The 21517-nt window shown below is 46.8% G+C and overlaps 2 protein-coding genes and 1 long non-coding RNA gene across 8 annotated transcripts in view; 2 read left to right on the plus strand and 1 right to left on the minus strand.

Annotated features, from left to right (window-relative positions):
• Positions 1-7774, plus strand: HPCA (hippocalcin). Of its 3 annotated transcripts, XM_074305409.1 has the most exons (5): positions 1-59; positions 618-724; positions 3467-3871; positions 6329-6434; positions 6601-7774. In XM_074305409.1, exons 3-5 carry the CDS (start codon positions 3494-3496, stop codon positions 6696-6698), a joined length of 582 nt encoding a protein of 193 aa, XP_074161510.1. In that variant the 5' UTR covers positions 1-59; positions 618-724; positions 3467-3493; the 3' UTR covers positions 6699-7774. The 3 variants fall into 3 exon arrangements, with proteins under 3 accessions (XP_074161510.1, XP_074161511.1, XP_074161512.1); XM_074305410.1 differs by lacking the exons at positions 1-59; positions 618-724 and adding an exon at positions 184-349; XM_074305411.1 differs by lacking the exons at positions 1-59; positions 618-724 and adding an exon at positions 363-450.
• Positions 7725-21517, minus strand: part of TMEM54 (transmembrane protein 54) — a 14719-nt gene continuing 926 nt past the window's right edge. For 2 of the 3 annotated variants that reach the window (XM_074305408.1, XM_074305406.1), the window contains exons 2-6: positions 20250-20443; positions 10700-10759; positions 10027-10215; positions 9443-9574; positions 7725-8017 (exon numbers count right to left, since the gene is read on the minus strand). In XM_074305408.1, the coding sequence (XP_074161509.1) occupies positions 7955-8017; positions 9443-9574; positions 10027-10215; positions 10700-10759; positions 20250-20408 (603 nt within the window). In that variant the 5' untranslated portion in view covers positions 20409-20443 and the 3' untranslated portion in view covers positions 7725-7954. Of the gene's footprint in view, positions 8018-9246; positions 9359-9442; positions 9575-10026; positions 10216-10699; positions 10760-20249; positions 20444-21517 lie in introns of all 3 variants that reach the window. The other variant, XR_012488517.1, reaches the window with a different exon arrangement.
• Positions 17668-21517, plus strand: part of LOC141563814 (uncharacterized) — a 19149-nt gene continuing 15299 nt past the window's right edge. For both annotated transcript variants that reach the window (XR_012488520.1, XR_012488519.1), the window contains exon 1: positions 17668-17777. This is a non-coding gene — a long non-coding RNA (uncharacterized LOC141563814). The remainder of the gene's footprint in view (positions 17778-21517) is intronic.

The following is a 21517-nucleotide window of genomic DNA, read 5'->3' on the forward strand; positions in this document are numbered from 1 at the left end:
CACGAGAGGGGAGCGGGAGGGGGATCCCTCGGAATCCCTAGCTGCACCTACCTCACCAGGTATCTAGTCTCCCAGCAGCGGGCCCCCGGCCCCTGTCTGGCTCAATTCAGCTCAGGGGAAATCCAGGCCTGGGGAGGGGTGTCCGGGGGCGGGGGGGTGGGGGGAGGCGGTGCATAGGGAGGCGCCTCCAGCTTCCTCGGAGGAACCTGAGGTGCCTGGTGGGGTAGAGACCTGAGATCCGGAGCAGTGGGGAGGAGGGGAGACGCACTGGGACCCTTCCCCCAGCTTTGGGAAGGGCACCCCCTCTCTGGGAGTTTGGGGTCTGAAGCCTGGAGGGGAGGAGTGTGAGGTAAGAGCGGGGGAAGCGACACTGATTTGGGAAGAGGAGTCGAGGTCCAGCTTGCTGCTGACAGCCATCCCTTCCCAAATCGAGGGGGGGGCATAAGTGAGGTGAGGTCCACACCCCCGCAGTCAGCGGTCCGAGCTGGGGGAGTTGGGGAGTCCCTGGGGAGAGGGAGGGGCTCCGCGGTTGAGCCTGGGGAGGAGAAAAGTGGTAGGACTGCCTGTGGGGCGTCTCCCTCCCCGCCTTCCAGCACCCCCATCCTCCTGCCTTCCAGCATCCCCCTCCTCCCGGGCCTCCCCCCTCCCCTCCGGCCGCCCTCAGCCGCCTCCCCCGTTGCAGCGCCTCGGATTCCCTGCGTAGTCCGTGTCTTCTTGCAGAGGGGTGAGTGGGGGCAGCTCCGGGGAGGGGCTGGGGGCTCCAGAGGGTGGGGGAGGATGCACAGGAGAGCAGAGTGGGGGAGCTGCTCTTGGGACCCCCGCCCTCTCTTCTCCAGAAGCCAGATTCGCTGCTCGGCCCGGGATCCCCATTTGCCCACTGCCTCCTCTGCCTGGGGAATCGGAGCAGGAACCCCTGCAAGTGGTGGGGAGGGGGGCTGTCCAATGGGGACGGGAAAATATGGGTAGGAGTATCCCAGAGCAAGAACAAGAATCCAGAGGCTGAGAGGGTGTCCCAAATCCGGGGTAGGACAATGTCGGTATTATCGGCTGTGTATGTGGGAAAGATGCAGAGTGAGGGAGGATTTGGGGTTTTGAGGGGGGATTGGAGGGTTAGGAAGACTTGATGGTGGAAAGAGAAAGGAGTGGATGGTCCAGGAGCCTCCGACAGACTCCAGGGGACCTGGCATTCCGTTTCTGGCAGCCCTTTCAGGCTAGGCTGGGAGTTCTGGAGATGGGTTTCCAGTTGTGTGGTACTGGGTGTGGGCAGGGGAGGAAAGCTCTGGCACTTCTCTGAAGAGGGAAAACCAGGATGTTTCTCTTCTTCTTGGGGGGTGGGGGAAGGATCTTCTGGACTGCTAACTCCAGCCCCTTCTTTTTGGCCCCCTTCTCCCTTTGGGGATAGGGTGGTGGAATCACTTTGGAAGGCTGAAGAAAGGAAAAGGTCCTGTCCTGGTGTGCCATCCTCCCTCCTCCCAGTGATCTAAGGCCTGAGAAGATCTACCTTATCTCAGTCCAGCTGTTTTTTGAAGCCCCTTTACTCAGGAGACAAATACTCTCCATACTGTAGGCCCAGCTTCTTGGGTAGCAGAAAAGCAAATGATTGGATCTACTTCCCTAACTGACTCCCCTATACCACAGAGAGTGGGATATATCATTGGCCTGGGTCCACAGCCCAAAGCATCAAAATTTGGGGAGGAAGGTGGTATATCTGGATTCTTAGGACAGGGAGGGCTGATCCAAGAAGGACAGGAATACATATTTGCAAACATATGGATGTATGAATATATTTACAGATGCATGGACATGGATGCGAGTGCATGTATGCGTAGATAATAGACAGTCACAGGTTTATGCACACAAATGCACTCATGTACTTATTCAAGCCTGTAGACATTTATGTACAAGAACATAAAGCCACATGTTTTGCAGGCATATATCATTCCACATGTATGCAATTACAGGTGCACAGAAATCCGTACACGAACACATGCAATTACATAGTCTCACAGAGTCCGCTGCCCCTTCTTCTCTCTGTCTCTTACACACACACACACACACACACACACACACACACACACACACACACACACAAATTGGTCAGCCATTTTCAAGATGCCTTTTCCCCCCTCTATCCTTCTCTTCTCTTTCTCCCTGGGAAATGGGACTCTTCCAGTTTTTATGAAGGGTAAAGAAAGTGGGGCAGGTAATTAGAAGGCACAGGATTTTTCTCACCATGGGGCAATGGAAGGAAAATGACAAAGGGACTATCCTGTGGCCCAGGGTACTGGAGGATATTGGGGCCAGTGTCTAGATGAGTAATTATGCATGCACAAGTATGTGTGTTAAGTTTCTAAAGAGCAGTAGAGAAAGCTGGAGAGAATACTCTGGCTTAGGAATCAGGAGGCCTGGATGTGGGTCCCAGGACACTATGTAGCTGTGTGATATTGGACGACTTATTTTCCCTCAGTTTCTTCATCTTACACTAACGAGGTGGAGCTGCATGGTCAACATTGTCCAGCACGCTTATTCCAAAATTTTGTGATATCATGTGCATGAGTTATGTGATGGTGATCTTAGATGTGCTTGGATATAAATAAGGTCATTCAAAGAGCAGAGGGAAAAAGCAGGCTGGGGTAGAGTGAACAAACGTTGGCTGGGAAGCTGAAATTTCTAGGTTCATTCTTTTCTCACTGAAGAAATTCCCTTCTGAGCCTATTCTTGGAGAAAGACTATCTGGGCAAGAGTGAGATGGAGTCAGAAAGAAAGCAAGTTCTCCAATGTCTCCAATCTTCCTTTTGGCTATTTTCCCATCCCTTCCCTTTTCTATTCTTCTCTTCATCCTTGTAACTGTTCATGTCTGTTTTCTCTGTTGCTCCATCCTCTGTATTACTCTGACCAACCCTGTCTCCATCCCTCTATCGATTCTTCTATTTATCCATCCCTACATCGTTGTCTGTCCCTCTGACTGCTTATCATTATTTCTCTCTACTTCCTTCCTTCCCTCTATCACAAATTCTCTATCCCTCTCTCCTTGTCTCTTCCTGTCTCTCTCTGGCTTCCCATTACAACTTTTCTGAGTTTTCCCTCATCCTTCTGTTTATTTCTGTCTCTTCCTATCTCTCCATTTCTGTCTCTTTCTCTCTCTGGTTTCCCATTTCCTATTTTTGTACTTCATTCAATCCTCTTATCTCACTGCCTATTGCTATCCATCCCTCCTTCCTTGTCTCTCCCTGTCTCTGTCTTTCTGATTCCCTGACATTATTTCTCTGTGCCTCCTTACACCCTTCTATTGCTTTCCACTCCCTTTGTCCCTGGCTATCTCATTGGCTCCTTGTTGAGATGACTATTTGCATCTCTCTGTCTTCAAAATTATCCCTGGAACTCCCTCTATCCCTTTCCCCCCTTCATTGTCTCTCTCTCCTTCTATCTTTCTTTTCTTTGTGCTCTTCCTGTGGAATGCAAGCAGGGGTTCTGAAGTTCCACTGCCGCTGTCATGGGAAAGCAGAACAGCAAACTGCGCCCAGAGATGCTACAGGACCTTCGGGAAAACACGGAGTTCTCCGATCTGGAGCTGCAAGAGTGGTACAAAGGCTTCCTGAAAGACTGCCCCACAGGCATTCTCAACGTGGAGGAGTTCAAGAAGATATATGCCAATTTCTTCCCCTATGGAGATGCCTCCAAGTTTGCCGAGCACGTCTTCCGCACCTTTGATACCAATGGCGATGGCACCATCGACTTTCGGGAGTTCATCATCGCTCTCAGTGTCACCTCTCGAGGGAAACTGGAGCAGAAGCTCATGTGGGCTTTCAGCATGTATGACCTGGATGGCAACGGCTACATCAGCCGGGAGGAGATGCTGGAGATTGTCCAGGTACGCTGCAGCCACCCTCCCCTCATCCCGCTTGGTCTCCCACCACCCGGGCAGGGTAGAATCCAACTATTCATTCATCCCCTTAGTCAATATTTAATAACATCTTCTATGTTCAGGACATCCCTGTGTTATGAGGGAGATACAAAATATAGACAAAAATGTAGACTGTCTCTAGTAGGGGGACATGATACAAATTGATCCCTCTAATATACAATATAACATGAGTGCCCTGGAGAAATATAAAGTGCTATGTGAGGGTTGGAAGGCAAGATCATTATCGATAGATGATTCAGACAAGGCTTCTCGGAGGAGGTGATATTTGAGATGAGATTTCAAGGATGGTGAAGAAAAGGAGGGAAGAGATTACAAGCATAGAGAACTGGGTAGGTGAGACACCAAAGAGGAAAAAAAGCTCTTTATATTGGGGAGTGGGTGCAGAAATAAAGCATTAATCCAGTTTTCTTGGAGTATAGTGTTTGTAGAGAACTATGAAATAAGATTAGAAAGGCAGAGTGATATCAAATTGGGAGAGCCTTGAATGCCAGACATAAGCATCTGAACTTTATTTAAGCACTTCAACATTTGAGTAATATGGATATTAAAAAAAAGGTAAAAATTGCCTTCAGGTAGCTTACATTTTACAGCGGGATATAACATGTGCTGCAGTGGATAGAGCACTGGGCTTGGAATCAGGGAGATTCATCTTCATGTGTTCAAATCTGGCCTCAGATTAGCTGGGCAAGTCACTTAACCCTGTTTGCCTGTTTCCTCATCTGTAAAATGAGCTAAAAAAGGAAATTCCAGTATCTCTGCCAAGAAAATCCCAAATGGGGTTCTGAAGAGTTGGAGATGATTGCAAATGGCTAAATAACAACACAAATATATAATCATTTGAGGATGGAGAAATCACTAGCAGCAGTGGTTGGAGATGAGGAGTCATGAAAGATTTGCTCTAGGAGGTGACACCTGACTTGAATCCTTAAGTGGAGCTAAGGATCCTAAGAGGTAAAGGTAGGAACACAGAACATTACAGACATGGGACACAAGCCATGTATCAGCAATAGGGAACTCTTGAAGATTATTGAGCAGGGAAATAGTATATCGATGCATATATCTGGTATTATGTAAATGTGGGATTGATGGGGCAAAAGTGAAGTTGGGATGGACTATCACAAGATTACAGCCATGATCCAGGCGAGATCTTAATAAAGGGATGGCTAGCAGGTGGGTATGGGGTAGACAGAATACTTTGGGATGCCTGGCGTGGTACCAAGTACAATGGGGACACAGTTTCTGTCTTTAATCTTGTTTTTATCACTTCACTGCTCTGCTCAGTGTCTTATGATCAAAGCCACAATTACTGATCCTGCCATTGAAGGTTCTCCACCCATTAGTTCCGACCTACCCATTTAGGCTGATCTCATGCCATGCTCCTGTCCAGCCCTTTGGCTTCTTTTATCCTTACTGTCCCTTGACTAAGTAGTGTTGGAGAAAGATGACAAAGATCAGGGAGAAGGAGAGCCGGGTTCTAGTTTGTGCTGTCAATTCATGGTGTCTCAGTTTTCTCCTCTGTAAATGAGGAGACTGGACCATGAGATCAAAAGAGATAATTGTAAAGTGCTTAGTACAGTGCCTGGCACATGGCAGGTGCTATGTAAATGCTAGTTATTAATTATTCACATCCAAGATCATTCCAAGCTTCTTTCCATGCTCTGTACCCTCGAACATGGTGTTCCTGTGAACACTGACCTCTCCCTTCTGATCCTGGATTGTTCCACCCACAGGATGGAGCTTGGGATCATTATTTCACTTTTCATCGCAGGGAAATCCATTTCCCTACAGTGCTTATTGGAGTGGGGGTGGAAACCAGTGCTTCCTCTCAGAACGGCTTAACTCTGCCCTCCAAGCGCTGTCCTTGGTGCTCATCTGCATAATTTCATATAAATTGGTATAAAGAGCTGCTCCTTGATCTTCCAGTTGCTGAACCCTCTTTACTAGTCTTGCCTCCCCACTTGATATCTGACAGCTGATGTTTGAACGTGCATCCATTTGCATAATTTCTACTTGCAGGGTCTTATCTCCCCCCATTGTGCACCCCTGCCCCACATGCCCAAGCCGAGCACTCCCAGAGCAGATGCTCATTTAGATCTCTTTATGTAGAAACAGAAGAGGTAGGTTTGCCCCCAAATGCACTAACGTTTCCTTTTCTTAGACATCCAAGTTAGGAGAAATTCCCTGGGCCCTCAATCTTGTAGCCTCTCATTCTGACTAGGGAGACAGTGGAGGGAAGGGATCGTGGCCCAGAGCACCCCCTGCTGTTCACAGAGGTCAATAGCTCGGGTCATTTCAACTCCCATACTTAGGAAGCATTTGCCATCTATCATGGCAAGGAAGAAATTGGGAAGAATGGCCCAGTCCACCCTGACCAATCCATCTCCTCCTTACTCCTGACTCTAGGCCATTTACAAGATGGTGTCTTCTGTGATGAAGATGCCGGAGGATGAATCTACCCCTGAGAAGCGGACTGAGAAAATCTTCCGCCAGATGGACACAAACAATGATGGTGAGGGCACTGGGGCTGGGATCCTCTCCGAAATCTGACCCCTTCGCCTTTCCCTATTCCCCGCCCCACTCCCTCCCTCGCCAATAAATCACAGCTTTCCCCTCAAGTCAACTCCCGCCCAAATGACTGATGTTCTCTCCAAACTGACCACTGTCCTCCCCACCAGGGAAGCTGTCCCTGGAGGAATTCATCAGAGGAGCCAAGAGCGACCCATCCATTGTCCGGCTGCTTCAGTGTGACCCCAGCAGCACCTCCCAGTTTTGAGCCTGGGGCCTCCGGGGGGATGTGGAGAAGGAGGGGTCGAGGGCCAGGCTGGGACCCTGCCTTACCCTGTCTTCAACTCCCATCTCCCCCAGCTTCCCTTCCCATGTCTTTGTGTCCAGACTGGATTTGGGGAAAGCCCAGGTTAGGGTGGGGTCTAAACTGTCCCTTGCTCCTACCCCAGATTCCTGGGTCCCATCTGCATCTAGCAGGGGTAGAGTCTGCCTCCTTCCCCAGCCTCTGGCCAGGGCTCAGCCCAATTACCCTGGGGTGGTTGGACAAAGAATGGCAGGAGCTGGGCACGGGGACATACTTGCAATGGGGAAGACAGTGTGTCCCCGTGCATCCAGGAGCTGCCCCCTTACCCTACCCTGGTCCTCCCCTCGAAGTACAGAGACAGTTAGAAGCCTGATATCCAGTGGATCTTCCCTGTCCATGAGGTTTCTCAGCCAAGGGGACAAATGTCTCCCTGCAAGGGAGCTTCACATCCCCCATCCATGGCCAACAGCAGGATGCCCCCCACTCCGAATAAGGTCTAGCCAGCCCTGGAGCTCAAGAGAAGTGGGGGTGGTAGCCAGGAAGGAGTCCGGAGCTTTTGCCTGTGGAGGGGCTGGAGATGGGGGAGCAGTTCTGGAGGTGGGAGGTGGCCAATGGCATATGGCACTGTCGTCATATTCTGCTCCCCCCTCGCTCAAGCCCCCTGGATACTTATCCAGATCTGGGTCTCTCCTGCCCTGGCTTGGAGGTCTGGGGAGCTGGCAGGGGATTGTGGGAAGAAGCAAATCATGAGCCCCCTCCCCCAGGGGCAGCCCTGCCCTGAGCACTTTTCCAAATGTACACGCACAGATGTGGGTCTGGGTCTACCCACCCCCTGGCCCTTCCCCATCACACCCAGACCTGTCTGCTCTATCCCTCAACCCACCCTTAAAGCTGGGTGTCTCACAGTCCCCTCACCTCCTGCCCCAGTCCTAGGCCCAGGGGCAGCATCAGCAATCCCCACCCCTCCTCTGAGCATGCATTCACTTGGAATTACTTTGTTCTTTTTAATAACTGCAGAATAAAGTCTTGTCTCAGTGCTGTGCCCTGGGCCAGAGTGGCCACGGGCTGGGAGTGGTGGCTGTGGGGAGCCGGCGGGCTTCAGACGCAGGACGGGCTAGGGAGGCTACTGGCGCCTGCTCGGCTCCTTCCAAGAGACGGGATCCGCGTCTGCCCTGGGGGGCCGGGATCCAGGGGCCGGGAGCCTCTAAGTCCTTCATCTTTCAGGGGATTGTGGGCTCTGAGCGGGAGCAGCTGGGCAGATCTTGACTTGAGTTTTCTGTGATCTGTGACAGAAGTCATGAGCAAGTCCCCGTTGGTCACGGAATACCCCCTGCCCACCTTCACCAGCACACACACACACAGCCTGAGTGGGCTGAGAACAGGCAGAATAAACAGATGGGAGTTGGGCTGAGGGGATTGTCCCTAACCTTCCTCCCAAAAGGCGTCCTGGTCTGGAAGGGCCACAAAACCCTGCCACAGAAGGGCCTTCTACTCCAAATTCCCAACCAAGGCAGAATTATCCTCCACGAGATCCCCCAAAAGGAGGCTCCAGATGCTGTTCTCCTAGGCAACTTTTCCCTTTAGGCAACCTCTAATTGTTAAAAATTGAACCCTGTTCTTCTGCCCACCCCCCACCCATCTGGGACCATAAGAACAAGAACAATCCCTTCCCCACATGAGAGTCCTTCACACTGGAAAGAGCTTCCATGTTTCCCTCAAGTTTCACCCGTTGAATACCCTTACATCTCATAGATCCGGAAGAAATCTGAGAGATCATGTTATTTTTTGTCATTGGGGACACTTTTAGTTTCCCTTCCCCACCTGGCTAGCCTCCTCTGGACATGTGGCAGTCTTGCCAATTAGATTTCTGGGACCAAAGGAAAAGTCAGAAAATGATGCTTTCTAGGGAGGACCTCAACTAAAGTCTCTCAGAGTTGGAGAACCTGAATTCATAACCCACTCTGAAGCTTCCTTCCTACCTGAGCTCGGACCTGAGCTCACAGTCCCTTTAAGCCCTCGGTTTCCTTATCTGTAAAATGGGAGGTTAGACTAGGTAACTTTTAAAATCCTCATTTGGAAGTCTGTGAGTTAGGGTCCACCCTCTGGGGAGCTCAAGGCACTGGACATACCCTCCCTCTTCCCATCTTCTCTCTGTCATGCTCCAGGCTTTAATTTATGGGGAACAAGTCACCCCTATATCTGGAGATTATTATTGAGGAGAAGAGGCTTGAATTCAATGGTTTCTGCGGTTTCTCCCAGAATTGGGAAATTCTACGAACACACTTCTGCCTGCTGATTTCTCTCTGCTCTCAGAGAGAGCTGGCAAAGTCCCATGGAAAGGGCAGGTCCCTTTTATTAGTTACTAGGGGATGGAGCCCTCGCCTAAGGAAAGCTGCTTCCCTTTATTGGGTGATAGGAGATGGCATTTTCCAACCCGGGACCTGAATTTTAAGGACTAGCTGGGAGATAATGAAATGCTCTCCCTAGCCAGCTAAGTCTCGGGTTTTCTCACCTTCATTCACTGGGGACAGTCTCTTGTCCCCTGCCGGATAAGGAAGTAAACAGGAAGAAACATGCTGTCAAGCATGAGGCTGGGCAACGGGGGTCACACACCTGGGCAGCTCCTAGAGAGAAGCCAAGGGGTCCTGACTCCCAGGCCCAGCACAGGGTGGGCATGGGAGTATAAGGAGGACTGGGAGAGTCCTTACCAACTGATTAGTCTTCCCCCACCAGGGTCTCAGTTCCAGCAGCTGGTGAGTGAGCTGGGCTGCGCGCACAGCAAAGGAACTTTCAGCCACACAAAGGACCAAGGAGATGGCCCAGAGACACAGGGTGGAGCTCTGTGGGAGGAGAGGCAGTGAAAGTTCAGGTCTGGAGGTGAAGGGATGCTAGGCTGCTAGGTGGAGAGCTAAAATGCACCCCAGAGAATGTCTGACCCAATCCCTGAAGACTGAAGAAGGTCACCTAGGGAAAGTTCTGAGCCAGAAAAAATTGGGACTGAACCACCTGGGAGGCTGCCCTCTCCTAGTCACTGCCTTAAATATATGTGGGTCTAAAGGGTGGTCCAGGGAGCCAAGACCGAAGGGGTCACTTACATACAAGACACTTAGGTACCCAGGGAGCCCTGCCCCCAGAGAGCATTTATAGGCACCTCAGGGAGGATCCTATGGAGTGGGGGGTGTCATAAAAGGTGGACAGGGGACCTAAGAGAAAATTAGGGGGAGGTTGAAACTTAACTTATAAGCAGAGGGTCTCCTTGTCCTCTGGAGACTCATCATTGGGAGTTACTTACATATATTCGGGTGGGATCAAAGGGGCAGTCCGGTGTCAGGGAGAGCAGCTCGGAGTTACTGAAGGAGCAGGTGGCAAGCAGTGACCGGCCCTGGTTGGCGAAGGTGATGGCAATAGATGCCAGGAGTCCAAGGGAGCAGACCAGGGAGAAGAGGGCACTGGTTACACTGGCAGCAAACACTGTCCATCGCTGGAGGAAAAAAGGTCCATTTGTGGGGAAGGGGCAGTGGGCAGAGAAGAGACCCTTCCCCAACAAACACAGGCCTCGGGCTAAGCCATCTCTCCTCCCACCAGCTGTGACCAGTTTTCAGGGGCACAGAGCCCAAGATGATAATGTGTGTGTGTGTGTGCACACGTGCATACATGCATGTGTATAATAAACTAGCACTATCAGCTAAGGGAAGTGGGATAAAAATCATTAAATTCAACCTCCTCATTTTCTGTAGGAGGAAACATGGAGAAGGGGCTCAATCAGGGGCAGAAGTCGATACTTCTGGCTCTCCAGACAGTGTTCTTTCCTTTGTACTCAAACGTCCTAATGTTCTCTGGGGGAGCCCAACTCTCCTTAATGCCATGGTCCCCAAATCTCCTGCTGCACCCCACAAAGGGAGCTCCCGTGCTCCCCTCTTGCCAAACCTCCCCATCCCAGCCTCAGTTGCCAGACTATACCATACCAAAGAGGTGAGGGAGAAGAATCTGGACAGCACAATGACTGTGATCCCACAGGCAATGATCTGCAGACAGAAAAGGCATGAAATGAAGGGAGGCCCCTGTCTCCCCATAGCCACTGATGGAAGGAGAGGCAGTAGGAGGCTGTTGTGTGGTCCCAGGGCCACTCCTGAGGCACCCCCTTAAACAGCATCCTCTCTAGCTCATTGGGGTCCAAAGCAACATAAACTCTTAAAAATAATAATAATAACCCGTAAACTAAGATTTGATAAATACTTTACATATATTAGTTCATTTGACCTTCACAACTGTAAAGGGCTGAAACTCTGAATTGATGCACTGGCGTCAGACAATCGAGCACTTAAGGCTAATTACCTATTGGACAAAACTCTATTAGCATAAAAATGGCCCTTCCCACTATTCTGTGCTGTATACACCACTATTCTTTTGGTGTATACAGAGAATTGTAGGAGGGACTAGGGGGTGGAGTATGGCTAGCCAGGATTACTTTGGCTGTAGAGGAAGAGAAGGAAGGTCTTGGAGATCCTGTGTCCATCCAATTCACTTCTATCGCTAAAGACCAAGAATAAAGACCAAGGACTTTTGCTTATCCTGACTCCGGCTGATTCTAAGGCATCCAGGGTGCTCAGTCTTCACATTTGGTGCCCAACGTGTGGACCCTAATTTCACTGAAGAAGTCCCTGGTGACCAGGAAATGGGGTGAGTATTTTAATAGACAAACAGGGAACTTACTTTGTTAAGGGCTAAACTAGTAACCTTTTCTAGCTGAAATGGGGCAGATAATAGGAAAAGTTCTACCCCATCCCCAGCCCCAGCCTTAGCCCCACCCCCACCTCCACCTGGAGGGAGCGCTATAGAAAGCATACTTGAGTTGATCAAGGGACACGGTTTAATTATAACTTGGTTGCAGACCCCTAGACTCTTGGGTACATTAGAACGCACGTCCCCTTGGTTCTTAAAGGAAGAAGATATAGGGGCAGATAATTGGAAGCTGGTAGGAGATCAACTATGTGAATACTACAATGATAAAGTTCCTGATTCAATTTCCAAGGAAACATTCTATATATACAGCATACTACAATTGGCCTTAAAGAATCCTGCAAGTTACAGAAAAAAGTTTTAAGAACAGCCAGATGAGGAAGTGTAAGGAAAAAGAGGAAGACAATGAACTGATTAATGGCAATAGCACTGGAGAGCATGAGGAGTTAAGTGAGGATGAAGGGCGTGGTGATTCTCCTCTGTCAAGGCAGCTTCAACCCCGCCTCAACTGGAACTGGTTCTTGACACGCCCCCAACAATTCCACCTTCCGGGAAGAAGAGAGGAGCAGTGGGAGGGGCAGTGATATCACCAGCACCTCCCCCCCCCAGCAATCACCCCCTTCTATGACTAGATTGCAAAATGCACTACTTAAAGCTATAGAAGGAGGACAGGATTTAGCTGATTTGAAAATAGGAATGTACCCTGTGATTCTACAGTTTTAACTCTTCAAGTCAAGAAAGTGGAAGATACACTTCTTTTGATATAGAAATCCTCAAAGACCTTGCTCTCTTTATGGGGCTACATCAGCTTATGTCAAGATGTTATTATGGAATTTGTCTTATGAAGTCTTAACTGGACTGGAAATCTATAGCAAGGACATGCTCAGAACCTGGACAGAACTTGTTGTGGCTTTCTGAATATAGTGAGCTCTGTAGGATACAAGCCCCTCAAAATATTTCAAGTGGAGTTAATACTCCAATCACTTATGACCAACTAACAGGTGTAGGTTCTTATGCAGACATTTCAGTACAGATTAATTACCCCTTAGCAGCATATGAGCCAATTGCTGCTGCTGCTATCAAAGCATGGGCTTTTCTCCCCAGTAAAAATGACAACGGCGAGGCCTTCACAAAAACTGCACAAGGGCCAAATGAACCCGTTGCTGATTTTGTGGGATGTTTGCAGACAATTGTCATATGAACTAATGTGAAAATGCAGTAACAGACATTAAGATAAGGCAATTTGTTAAAGAAAATGCTAATGAGGTTTGTAGAAGAATTATACTAGGACTACACAAGGATGCTCCTTTAGAGGAGATCATAAGACGCTATACCACAGTGGGCACAAATGCCTTTTACAGCCAGGCTATGGTGAAGACTTCCCAAGATCCCAACATAGGAAGACAGGGTCCCTTTTGGCAAGGGACTTCCAGAGAGACTCGTCAATGCTTTCAATGTGGCAAAGTAGGCCATCTGAAAGCCCAATGTTGGCATAGAGTCAGAGAAAGCAGGGTGGAAGAACGAGACCCAATACCCCATGTCCAAAATGCAACAGAGGGTTCCATTGGGCATCAGAGTGTAGACTAATTCAGGGAAACAGGATGAGGGGCCCAGCCCCAGGATTCAAGGCAAAAAATACTTGGGGCATGATGGCAGCTGATGCCACACCCAGAGAGTGCCTAGAAGTTCAGTATCCAGACATGACCAATCAGCCAAGAAACCATCTGATGGGAGAAAGGGATTACACAATCAATCAGCCAGGAAGCAACGTGATTCGAGAAAGGGACTACAATTGGGGAGAATAGAGTTGTATGCAGCTGAGACTACTGAAATAATCCCTAGAGAGGTGAAATCTGTTCCTCTCCAGCCTATGGATCCCTTGCCTCTAGGCACAGTAGGCTTAACCTCTTGAGAGTACTTACAAAACAGTGTCCATCCATATACTAATACAGGTAGATAATGTGTGAATTATCAACCAGGAGAAGTAGTAGCATCAGGCTTATTGTTACATACCCCTAATAAGCAACCTGGTGATAGTCACCCAGATTCTGACTCCAAGCAGCAAAATCCAGGAATATACTAGACAGCAGCTGTGACAGCTGACCAACCTGTGCTCACCATCTATATAAATGGCATAACATTAGAAGGATTGGTAGACACTGGTGCAGATCACAGTCATTAGAGGTGCCAACTGGCCCAGTCACTGGCCAAAAATTAAGGCAGACACCTACATGTCTGGCGTAGCAGCTAAAGTTAGCGCTACCCCTTTGAGATGGACTTTTGAAGGCAAAACAGGAGTTTTTGCTCCTTTTATAGTTGAAAAAATCCCCATCAATCTGTGGGGAAGAAACATTTTACAACAACTAGGAATACAAATGAGTGCTTAGGTTTTGTAGGCAGGGCTGCTGTTGAAGGCCTGCCTGTACCCTCACCTGTTCCTATTCAATGGAAAACTGATACAGCAGTGAGGGTAGAACAGTGGCCCTTAGCCAAAGATAAAATTCAGGCCTTATTAGATATAGTACAGGAGCAACTTGACCAAGGACACTTACAACCTTCTCTAAGCCCTTGTAATTCCCCAGTATTTGTTGTAAGAAAGAAATCTGGAAAATGGAGGATGTTGACTGACTTAAGAAAGGTAAATGAATAAGATGGAAACTATGGGAACTCTTCAGCCTGGACTTCCATCTCCTACTCAATTGCCTAGAGAATGGCCTCTTTGGGTTATAGACATTAAGGACTGTTTCTATTCTATCCCTCTAGATAAGGAGGATATGAAAAGATTTGCCTGGAGAGGTGAAATCTGTTCCTCTCCAGCCTATGGATCCCTTGCCTCCAGGCACAGTAGGCTTGACCATTTCACCTCCTGAGAGTACTTACAAAACAGTGTCCATCCATACACTAATACAGGTAGACAATGTGTGAATCATCAACCAGGAGAAGTAGTGGCCTAGCATTAACTTAGCTGAGCCTTATGAAAGATATGAATGGACAGTTTTGCCTCAGGGAATGAAAAACAGCCCTATTATGTGCCAAATGTATGTTGCTGCTGCTCTTACTCCAGTAAGAAAAACATTTCCAAAAGTAATATTGTTACATCATATGGATGATATCTTGGGATGTGCACCAGAGGAACAAATGTTAGAAGCACATTTACAAAAGACCATAGAAAACACTAAGGAACTACAAATTGTATATAGCTCCAGAAAAATTCAAAGACATGCTCCTTTTCAATATTGAGGATGTAAAGCATATCCTAAGGTGCTTATGGTTTTCTTTAAGAACAGAGAACTTAAACACTTTAAATGACTTTCAGAAATTGATAGGAGATATCCAATGGATGCATCCAGTGTTAGACTTAATTACAACTATTATATGACATTTTAAGGGGAAGACAGTGCTTTAAACTCACCACACCAGCTTACAAAAGAAGCTCAAGAGGCTTTGAAAGAAGTTGAATTGGCTGAACCCTTGGAAATATCAATTTTTGCTGCACAAGAGACACCCACAGCAGTCCTTCATCAAGGAGACAGCATGATAGAGTGGGTGAACCTCCCAGGACAACCAGAATGAAGCCTTACTCCTTACCCAGTACTTGTGGCTAGAATTTTATTAAAGGTCATTAAGCGAGTAGTAAAATTATCTGGGATAAGACCTGACAAGATATACACCTTTTATACTAATGCACAGATTAATGTATGCTGTGAGACCATCCCAGAATGGCAAATTTTATTGGCCACAGCTCCAAATTCTACACAGAGGTCTCCATTAAAGATAACCAGTCTATTACATAATTGGCGATGGGTTCTTGAAGAAAAGGTTTCTAAAGTTCCTCTTAAAGGACCAACTATCTTTACAGATGCATCCAAACATAGTATTTGTGCTGTATACTCTCATGACTTAACTATAAAGAGAGTAGTCAGAACTCCTTTTCAGTCCACTCAGCAGAATGAATTGTATGCAATCATTCTAGTTCTTGCTTATTATCCAGGAGACATAAATATAATATCTGATTCGGCCTATTCAGTAGGTGTGGTACAAAGAATTGCCACAGCCCAAATAAAATTTGTAGCCTCCAATATATATCAGCTCTTTAAAGAGCTTCAAGAGCAAGTGAGAAAGCATCCAGGTAAGATTTATATTCTGCATGTCCACTCCCATAGTGGATTTCCAGGTCCTATTTTTGATGGTAATTCAAAGGCAGATAGCTTTCTAACCATGTTGGCCAATACTCCTTTATTTCAAGAAGCCCAAGAATCTCATTTTAAATATCATCAGGCTTCTCGAGCCTTATGTTTACAATTTGGAATAACAAGAGAGGAAGCTAGGCGCATAGTAAAAGCCTATCTAGTTTGCCTTCCTTTTCATACTCCTACACTCCCTCCAGGGAAAAAACCTCGTGGTTTGAGACCCAATGAAATTTGGCAAATGGATGTGACCCATTATAAATCTTTTGGTCGTCTGTCTTTTATTCATGTTGTGGTAGACACCTTTTCAGGATTCACTTTTGCAATGCCAGCAGCAAAAGAGACATCCAGAGTGGTCACTGAATTCCTGTTTTTTTGTTTTATTTTGCTTTTTTCCTGAGGCTGGGGTTAAGTGACTTGCCCAGGGTCACACAGCTAGGAAGTGTTAAGTGTCTGAGACCAGATTTGAACTCGGGTCCTCCTGAATTCAAGGCTGGTGCTCTATTCACTGCGCCACCTAGCTTCCCTGTCACTGAATTCCTTATACAAGCATTTGCAATTATGGGTGTGCCATAAGAAATAAAAACAGACAATGGATCTGCATATACTTCTAAACATTTTGCATACTTTTGTGCACAGTATGAGATTTTACACACTACTGGCATATCCTTTAATCCTCAAGGACAGGAAATAGTAGAGAGGAGAAACAGAGACATTAAGATGCTCCTCCAAAAACAAAAGAAAGGGGGAGCCACAGGTGACCTTAGAGAACTTCTAAATCTAGCTCTATATACTATTAATTTCTTGATTTTTGACAAAGATGCACTGGCTCCGGCAGACAGTTTTATAACCCACTGGAAGGACAGTGTTCAGTGCGAGCAGCTCCACTATCTTTAAATAATCGCCAGGTGATGTGGAGAGACTCAGAAAGTGGTGAATGGAAGGGACCAGATAGGTTAACTGCTTGGGGGAGAGGGTTTGCTTGTATCTATACAGATGGAGAAGGAATCAGATGGGTGCCAATGAGCCATATGCACCTTGTCCATCGGAGAGAGGTGGAGCAGACCCTTGAAATGGAGGAGAAGACCCAACAAACATTGGATGGTTCTGTTTCTGACTGTGCCCACCACTGAAAAAGCATGGCAATTATGGCATTTGACTCATGAACATCAAAAATTGTTGGACTTCAAAACCCACAGGAATCATTGGATTCTCTGAGACATGATAAGATTGTTGTAAAACTTGAAAACCCTCAGGAATCATTGGATTTTCTGAGAAATGATAAGACTGTTGCAGGACTTCAAAATCTGCAGGAATCATTGGATTCCCTGACACATGGCAACGGACAATAGATTGGTTTTTGACTATCTCTTGGTTGCTGAAGAAGGCATATGTGTGACTGATGTTTACATACCCTCCTTTTAGGGCTTCTGGAAATCTTTTATGAAACCGTGTTGATTTATATTGTTTATTATATCACTACTTGCATGTACAATTCCTGTTTGTTACACCACATTGAGCCTGCACTGACTGTGGGGAGAGTCATCACTAATAGCCTCTGCATTATTGCTATGTGCTTGTGTAATGACTCCCATGGTTATGGGTTTGTGCATACTTGTCTCTAATAAGACCCTTCAACCCAGAAACCCGCTAGCAAATCCCCACTTCTCTTTGGTGCTTCCTGAGATGTCAGAGAGAGCGTGATTATCTCCTTTTTAGTGCTTTTACCTCCCTTCCTGAGAAGTCAGGGAGGGTGTGACCACCTGTGTTCTAAAACAAAAGAAAGTGGGAGATGTAAAGGGCTGAAACTCTGAGTTGATGCACCAAGGTCGGACAACCAAGCACTTAAGTCATTATTACTCATTGGACAATACTCTATTAGCTTATGCTTGGAAAATGGCCCTTCCCACTATTCTGTGCTGGCTTGATCTTTTGGTTGTGTACAGAGAATTGTAGGAGGGATTGGGGGGTGGTGGAGTAAGACTAGCTAGAGTCACTTTGGCAGTAGAGGAGGGAAGTTGTGGAGATCCTGCGTGCATTCAATTCACTTCTACTCCTCAAGACCAAGAATAAAGACCAAGGATTTCTGCTTATCCTGACTCCGGCTGATTCTAAGGTATCCAGGGTGCTAACTCAGTCTTCATAACAATGATCTTGTAATGTTGATAATATCAACCCCATTTTATAGATGGGAAACTGAAGGTGATAGAGATTAAGTGACTTGCTCGGAATTACTCAGCTAAGTAAGTGTCTGAGGCAGATCTGAACTAGAGTATTCCTTAATTCCATCTCAATGTAATAAATAGGAAGATAATTTCTTTGGAATCTTAAGCCCGACCAAGGATACAGAGTGTGGAGAGCATTAGCCTTGGGGCGGCCCTTCTGTGTGGGCACACACGTCACTGCCTGTTTAAGGGGACTGGGAAAAGAGAATAGGGCCTGGAATTTGGGACTGGCTATAAAGACAAAATTCTTTCCTCAAATCCCACACCCCAGCTGGTCTTCTAAGAGCAATGAATTCTATTGTAAGACTGTGAATTCTACTTTTAATAACTTATACAATAATTCCTATTTATATAGCTTTTGAAGATTTATTTTAAAAAATTATAAATGAAGAAAAATGGAGATAAATTATGTAACTTAGTACAGCAGAGCCCAGACCTAGGGTTCTATGAAGCACAACTGCTTCCCTTATTTCTTAATGTCTTTACATCTGACACTTACTGTTTGCTTCCACCCTTGTCCAGACCCTCCTTGCATCTCTGTTAATAGCCTCAGATTGGTCTCCCAGCCGTTGGGGACTTCCTCTCCAATCCAAAAACCCTTTCTCAGTCTGGCTTCATTACAGCCTTCTCTCCCAGCTTCTTCCTGCTGTTCTCCCATCAGAAACCCTTTAGCTCCAAATAATCCCTCTCCCTTAATCAACATTTAAGTGCCTACTATGTGCTGAGGGTTGAAGAGACAAAAAAAGAGGCAAAGTGCAATCTCTGTTCTCAAGGAGGAAGTTACAATCTAATAAGGGAGTTCCTTTCCTACAAGGCCCACTGCATTCTATAATGCCAGTTCTACCCATCTTCCAAGGGCCAACTCAAAAACCATCTTTTCAAGGAAGCCTTCTCCCAGCCCCAACCTCCACTGAACTCTCCCTTCCTCTGAACTCTGGCAGCACCACACGATTTACTATATACTACTTACTACTATAAGATCCTAGAATCTGGAATTGGAAAGGTCCTTAGAACTTCTCTAAGCTCCCTCATTTTATAGTGGAGAAAACCAAAGGTGATTTGTCCAAAGCACCACAGCCAGTGTTAAATAGCAGAGTTTCAGTAGATGACAGAACCAGCACTCTTAAGTGCCAGCTTTCCTCGGCTTCTGCCTCCAGCCTCCACTCCATTTATAGAAGTTACTTGTCTGTGTTGGAGGCGTTTTTGATCTTTTTTTTCTTTCATGAGCATAAAGACTAGTTGCTGCTTAATCACTTAAGAAAAGCCCCATTTGTAAAACAAGGACTCATAGTATCATAGATTTAGAGATGGAAGGGACCTTAGAGATTGAGTCTTACCCACTTATTTTACAGAAAAAGAAACTGAGGCATCAAGAGTGACTTGAAAGGAAGGTCTTTCTGGTCCTATCTGATACATCCTATTGTCTTTCAAAACCAGATAGGTTTACGAAGGAGTAGAGGAGAAGGGGTGGGCTGGGTTTTTTTTTTTTTTTTCTATCTTAAAAATGTTTTACTGAACCTTTAAAAAAATTTCAGTCATTCCTGGACATAAGTTCCCAGAAGGGAACCTTTCTTTCTAACAAAGAAAAATTGGAAAAAATAGGAGGTAGAGTCAGTCCATCTGACAATACAGGTGACATTCTACTCCCAGAGTCTCCCATCTATGTACTGAGAAAGAGTAAGTGGGGTTCATTTTCTGTTGTTCCCTAGGAAGAAGACTAAAAATGGAACTAAGGCAGGGTTTTAGCTTTGTGTGTCCTAAATTCCTCTGACAGTTTGGTCAAGTCTACAGAGTCTTTCTCAGAATGTTAAAAATGCATAAAACAAAATGCTCAGGATTACAAAGGATTACAATTATATTAACTATCAAAATATTTTTTAAAAAACTACTTCTCAAATTCCAGATTAAGAACCCGTGGTTTAAAATATTTTCTTAAACTATGGGTCGAGAACACATATGAGGTCTCATAAAATTATGATTTGTTATCAGTAAATATTTGATTTGTATACCTAGTTTATATAATCTATATACTCAGAATCATGTAAACATTTCTTAGGCAAAAAGGGGTCTCCAGTGGAAAAAGTTTAAGAAGCCCTGTTCTAACATAGCATTTTCTAAAATATCTTCTAACATTAATATAGTGATTTCTCATCACTTACCCTTGCTAGAACTCAGTTTTCTTCTCTGTATAGTGACGGAATTAGAGGTGCCCACCAGATTTAGAACTAAGCTCCCTCTCCTAGCTGCAGTCTGTATTTAGTTCCAACCTCTAACCTTTGCTCTCTGAGCACAAAGACAATGCCAGCTCCCACTCCACAGAGGTCTCTCCCCCTCCCAAGGAATGTGAGCCCCACAGCAGGTACCAAGATGGCCGAGGTGACGGCCAGGATGTTGGAGACGGCGTACTGCAGCGAGATGGCATCCTGGGTGTCTGTGACATATCGCAGAGCTGTGCCGTGCAGCAAAGCACCCGTGATGAAGCTGATGTGCCCCAGAACTAGAAGCACCAGGCCAGTCTTCATCAGAACCTTCTTGTAATCACTGCAGCTCAGGCCACCTAGAGAGGGGAAGCACAATGGGGGCAGCGTCCTGAGCCCCTGCTCCTTGCCGCTCTGACCCTCTGCTCTGTTCGTTTTCAATCCCTGCTATCTCCCCTCCAGTTCTTAGGAAGAGACTGGGTTGATTAATATTTTGTTCCTTGGGGTTATCCTCTCGCCTGGCTCTGTGGTCATGTCCACACTGCCTTTCTCCAGGGGCACCTGAGCCCAGACACCAGTAACTGACAAGAAGATGCCCCTTGGAATGACTCAGGCCCTTTCCAAGCTGGTGGTCACTCATCCAGTTCCATGAAACCCTTCCTTCCCTGATAGGACATCTCTCAGTCCCATTGTACAGATGAGGAAACTGAGGTTTGAGCCAGAGGAGGGAGTCTGCTTGAAAAGTCCAAATGAATATGTTGACTTTCCTTTTGAGGACTCCTTCTATGTCTCTGTCTGTCCCTCCCTGAGGGATCCTGTTCTTTACCTGCCTGACAGCCCTTCTTCCCCAGGGGTATCTCCAATATTCCTTCTTTCCTTTCCCAGCCCATCAGAGGAGCCCAGCTCCTTAAGGAGCAGAAAAAGCAGGACTCCAAGCCCATAAAGGGTTGGAGGAGGAAGCTGAAGCTGGGAGGGAGAAGCTCCCTGGAGGGAGCAGGTGGTAGTAGTAGGGGGTGGGCTGGGGAAGGAGGTTTGGAGACGACCTAGTTTAACCTCTTCCTTGCGAAGATAAAAGAACCGAGACCTGGGCACCCACAGCTAGCTAATGGCAGAGCCGGGAGCCACAGGTGGTCCTCTCTGCTGTCGCCCAAGTTCTAGTGCCTCACCATTTCCTTCACATCTGGGTACCGGGAGCCATGAGAAGTAAGGGAAAGGGCTGGGGGACTCCTAATTTAAGGAAATGATGGGGAAAAAACAAACAAACAAAGCTCGGATCGTGGGTGGGGGGTGTCTGGACATCTGGGTTCAAATTCTCGGACGAGCCCTTTATTCTCTCTGAGCCTCAGTTTCCCCATCCGTAAAATGAGGGCTCAGACTGGATCTACCAGGGTAAGGAGGAGACTTAGAGACCCACCGGTCCGTCCCCTTGCTTT

Source organism: Sminthopsis crassicaudata, chromosome 3 (assembly GCF_048593235.1).
Source record: "Sminthopsis crassicaudata isolate SCR6 chromosome 3, ASM4859323v1, whole genome shotgun sequence".
NCBI classification, from domain to species: domain Eukaryota; kingdom Metazoa; phylum Chordata; class Mammalia; order Dasyuromorphia; family Dasyuridae; genus Sminthopsis; species Sminthopsis crassicaudata.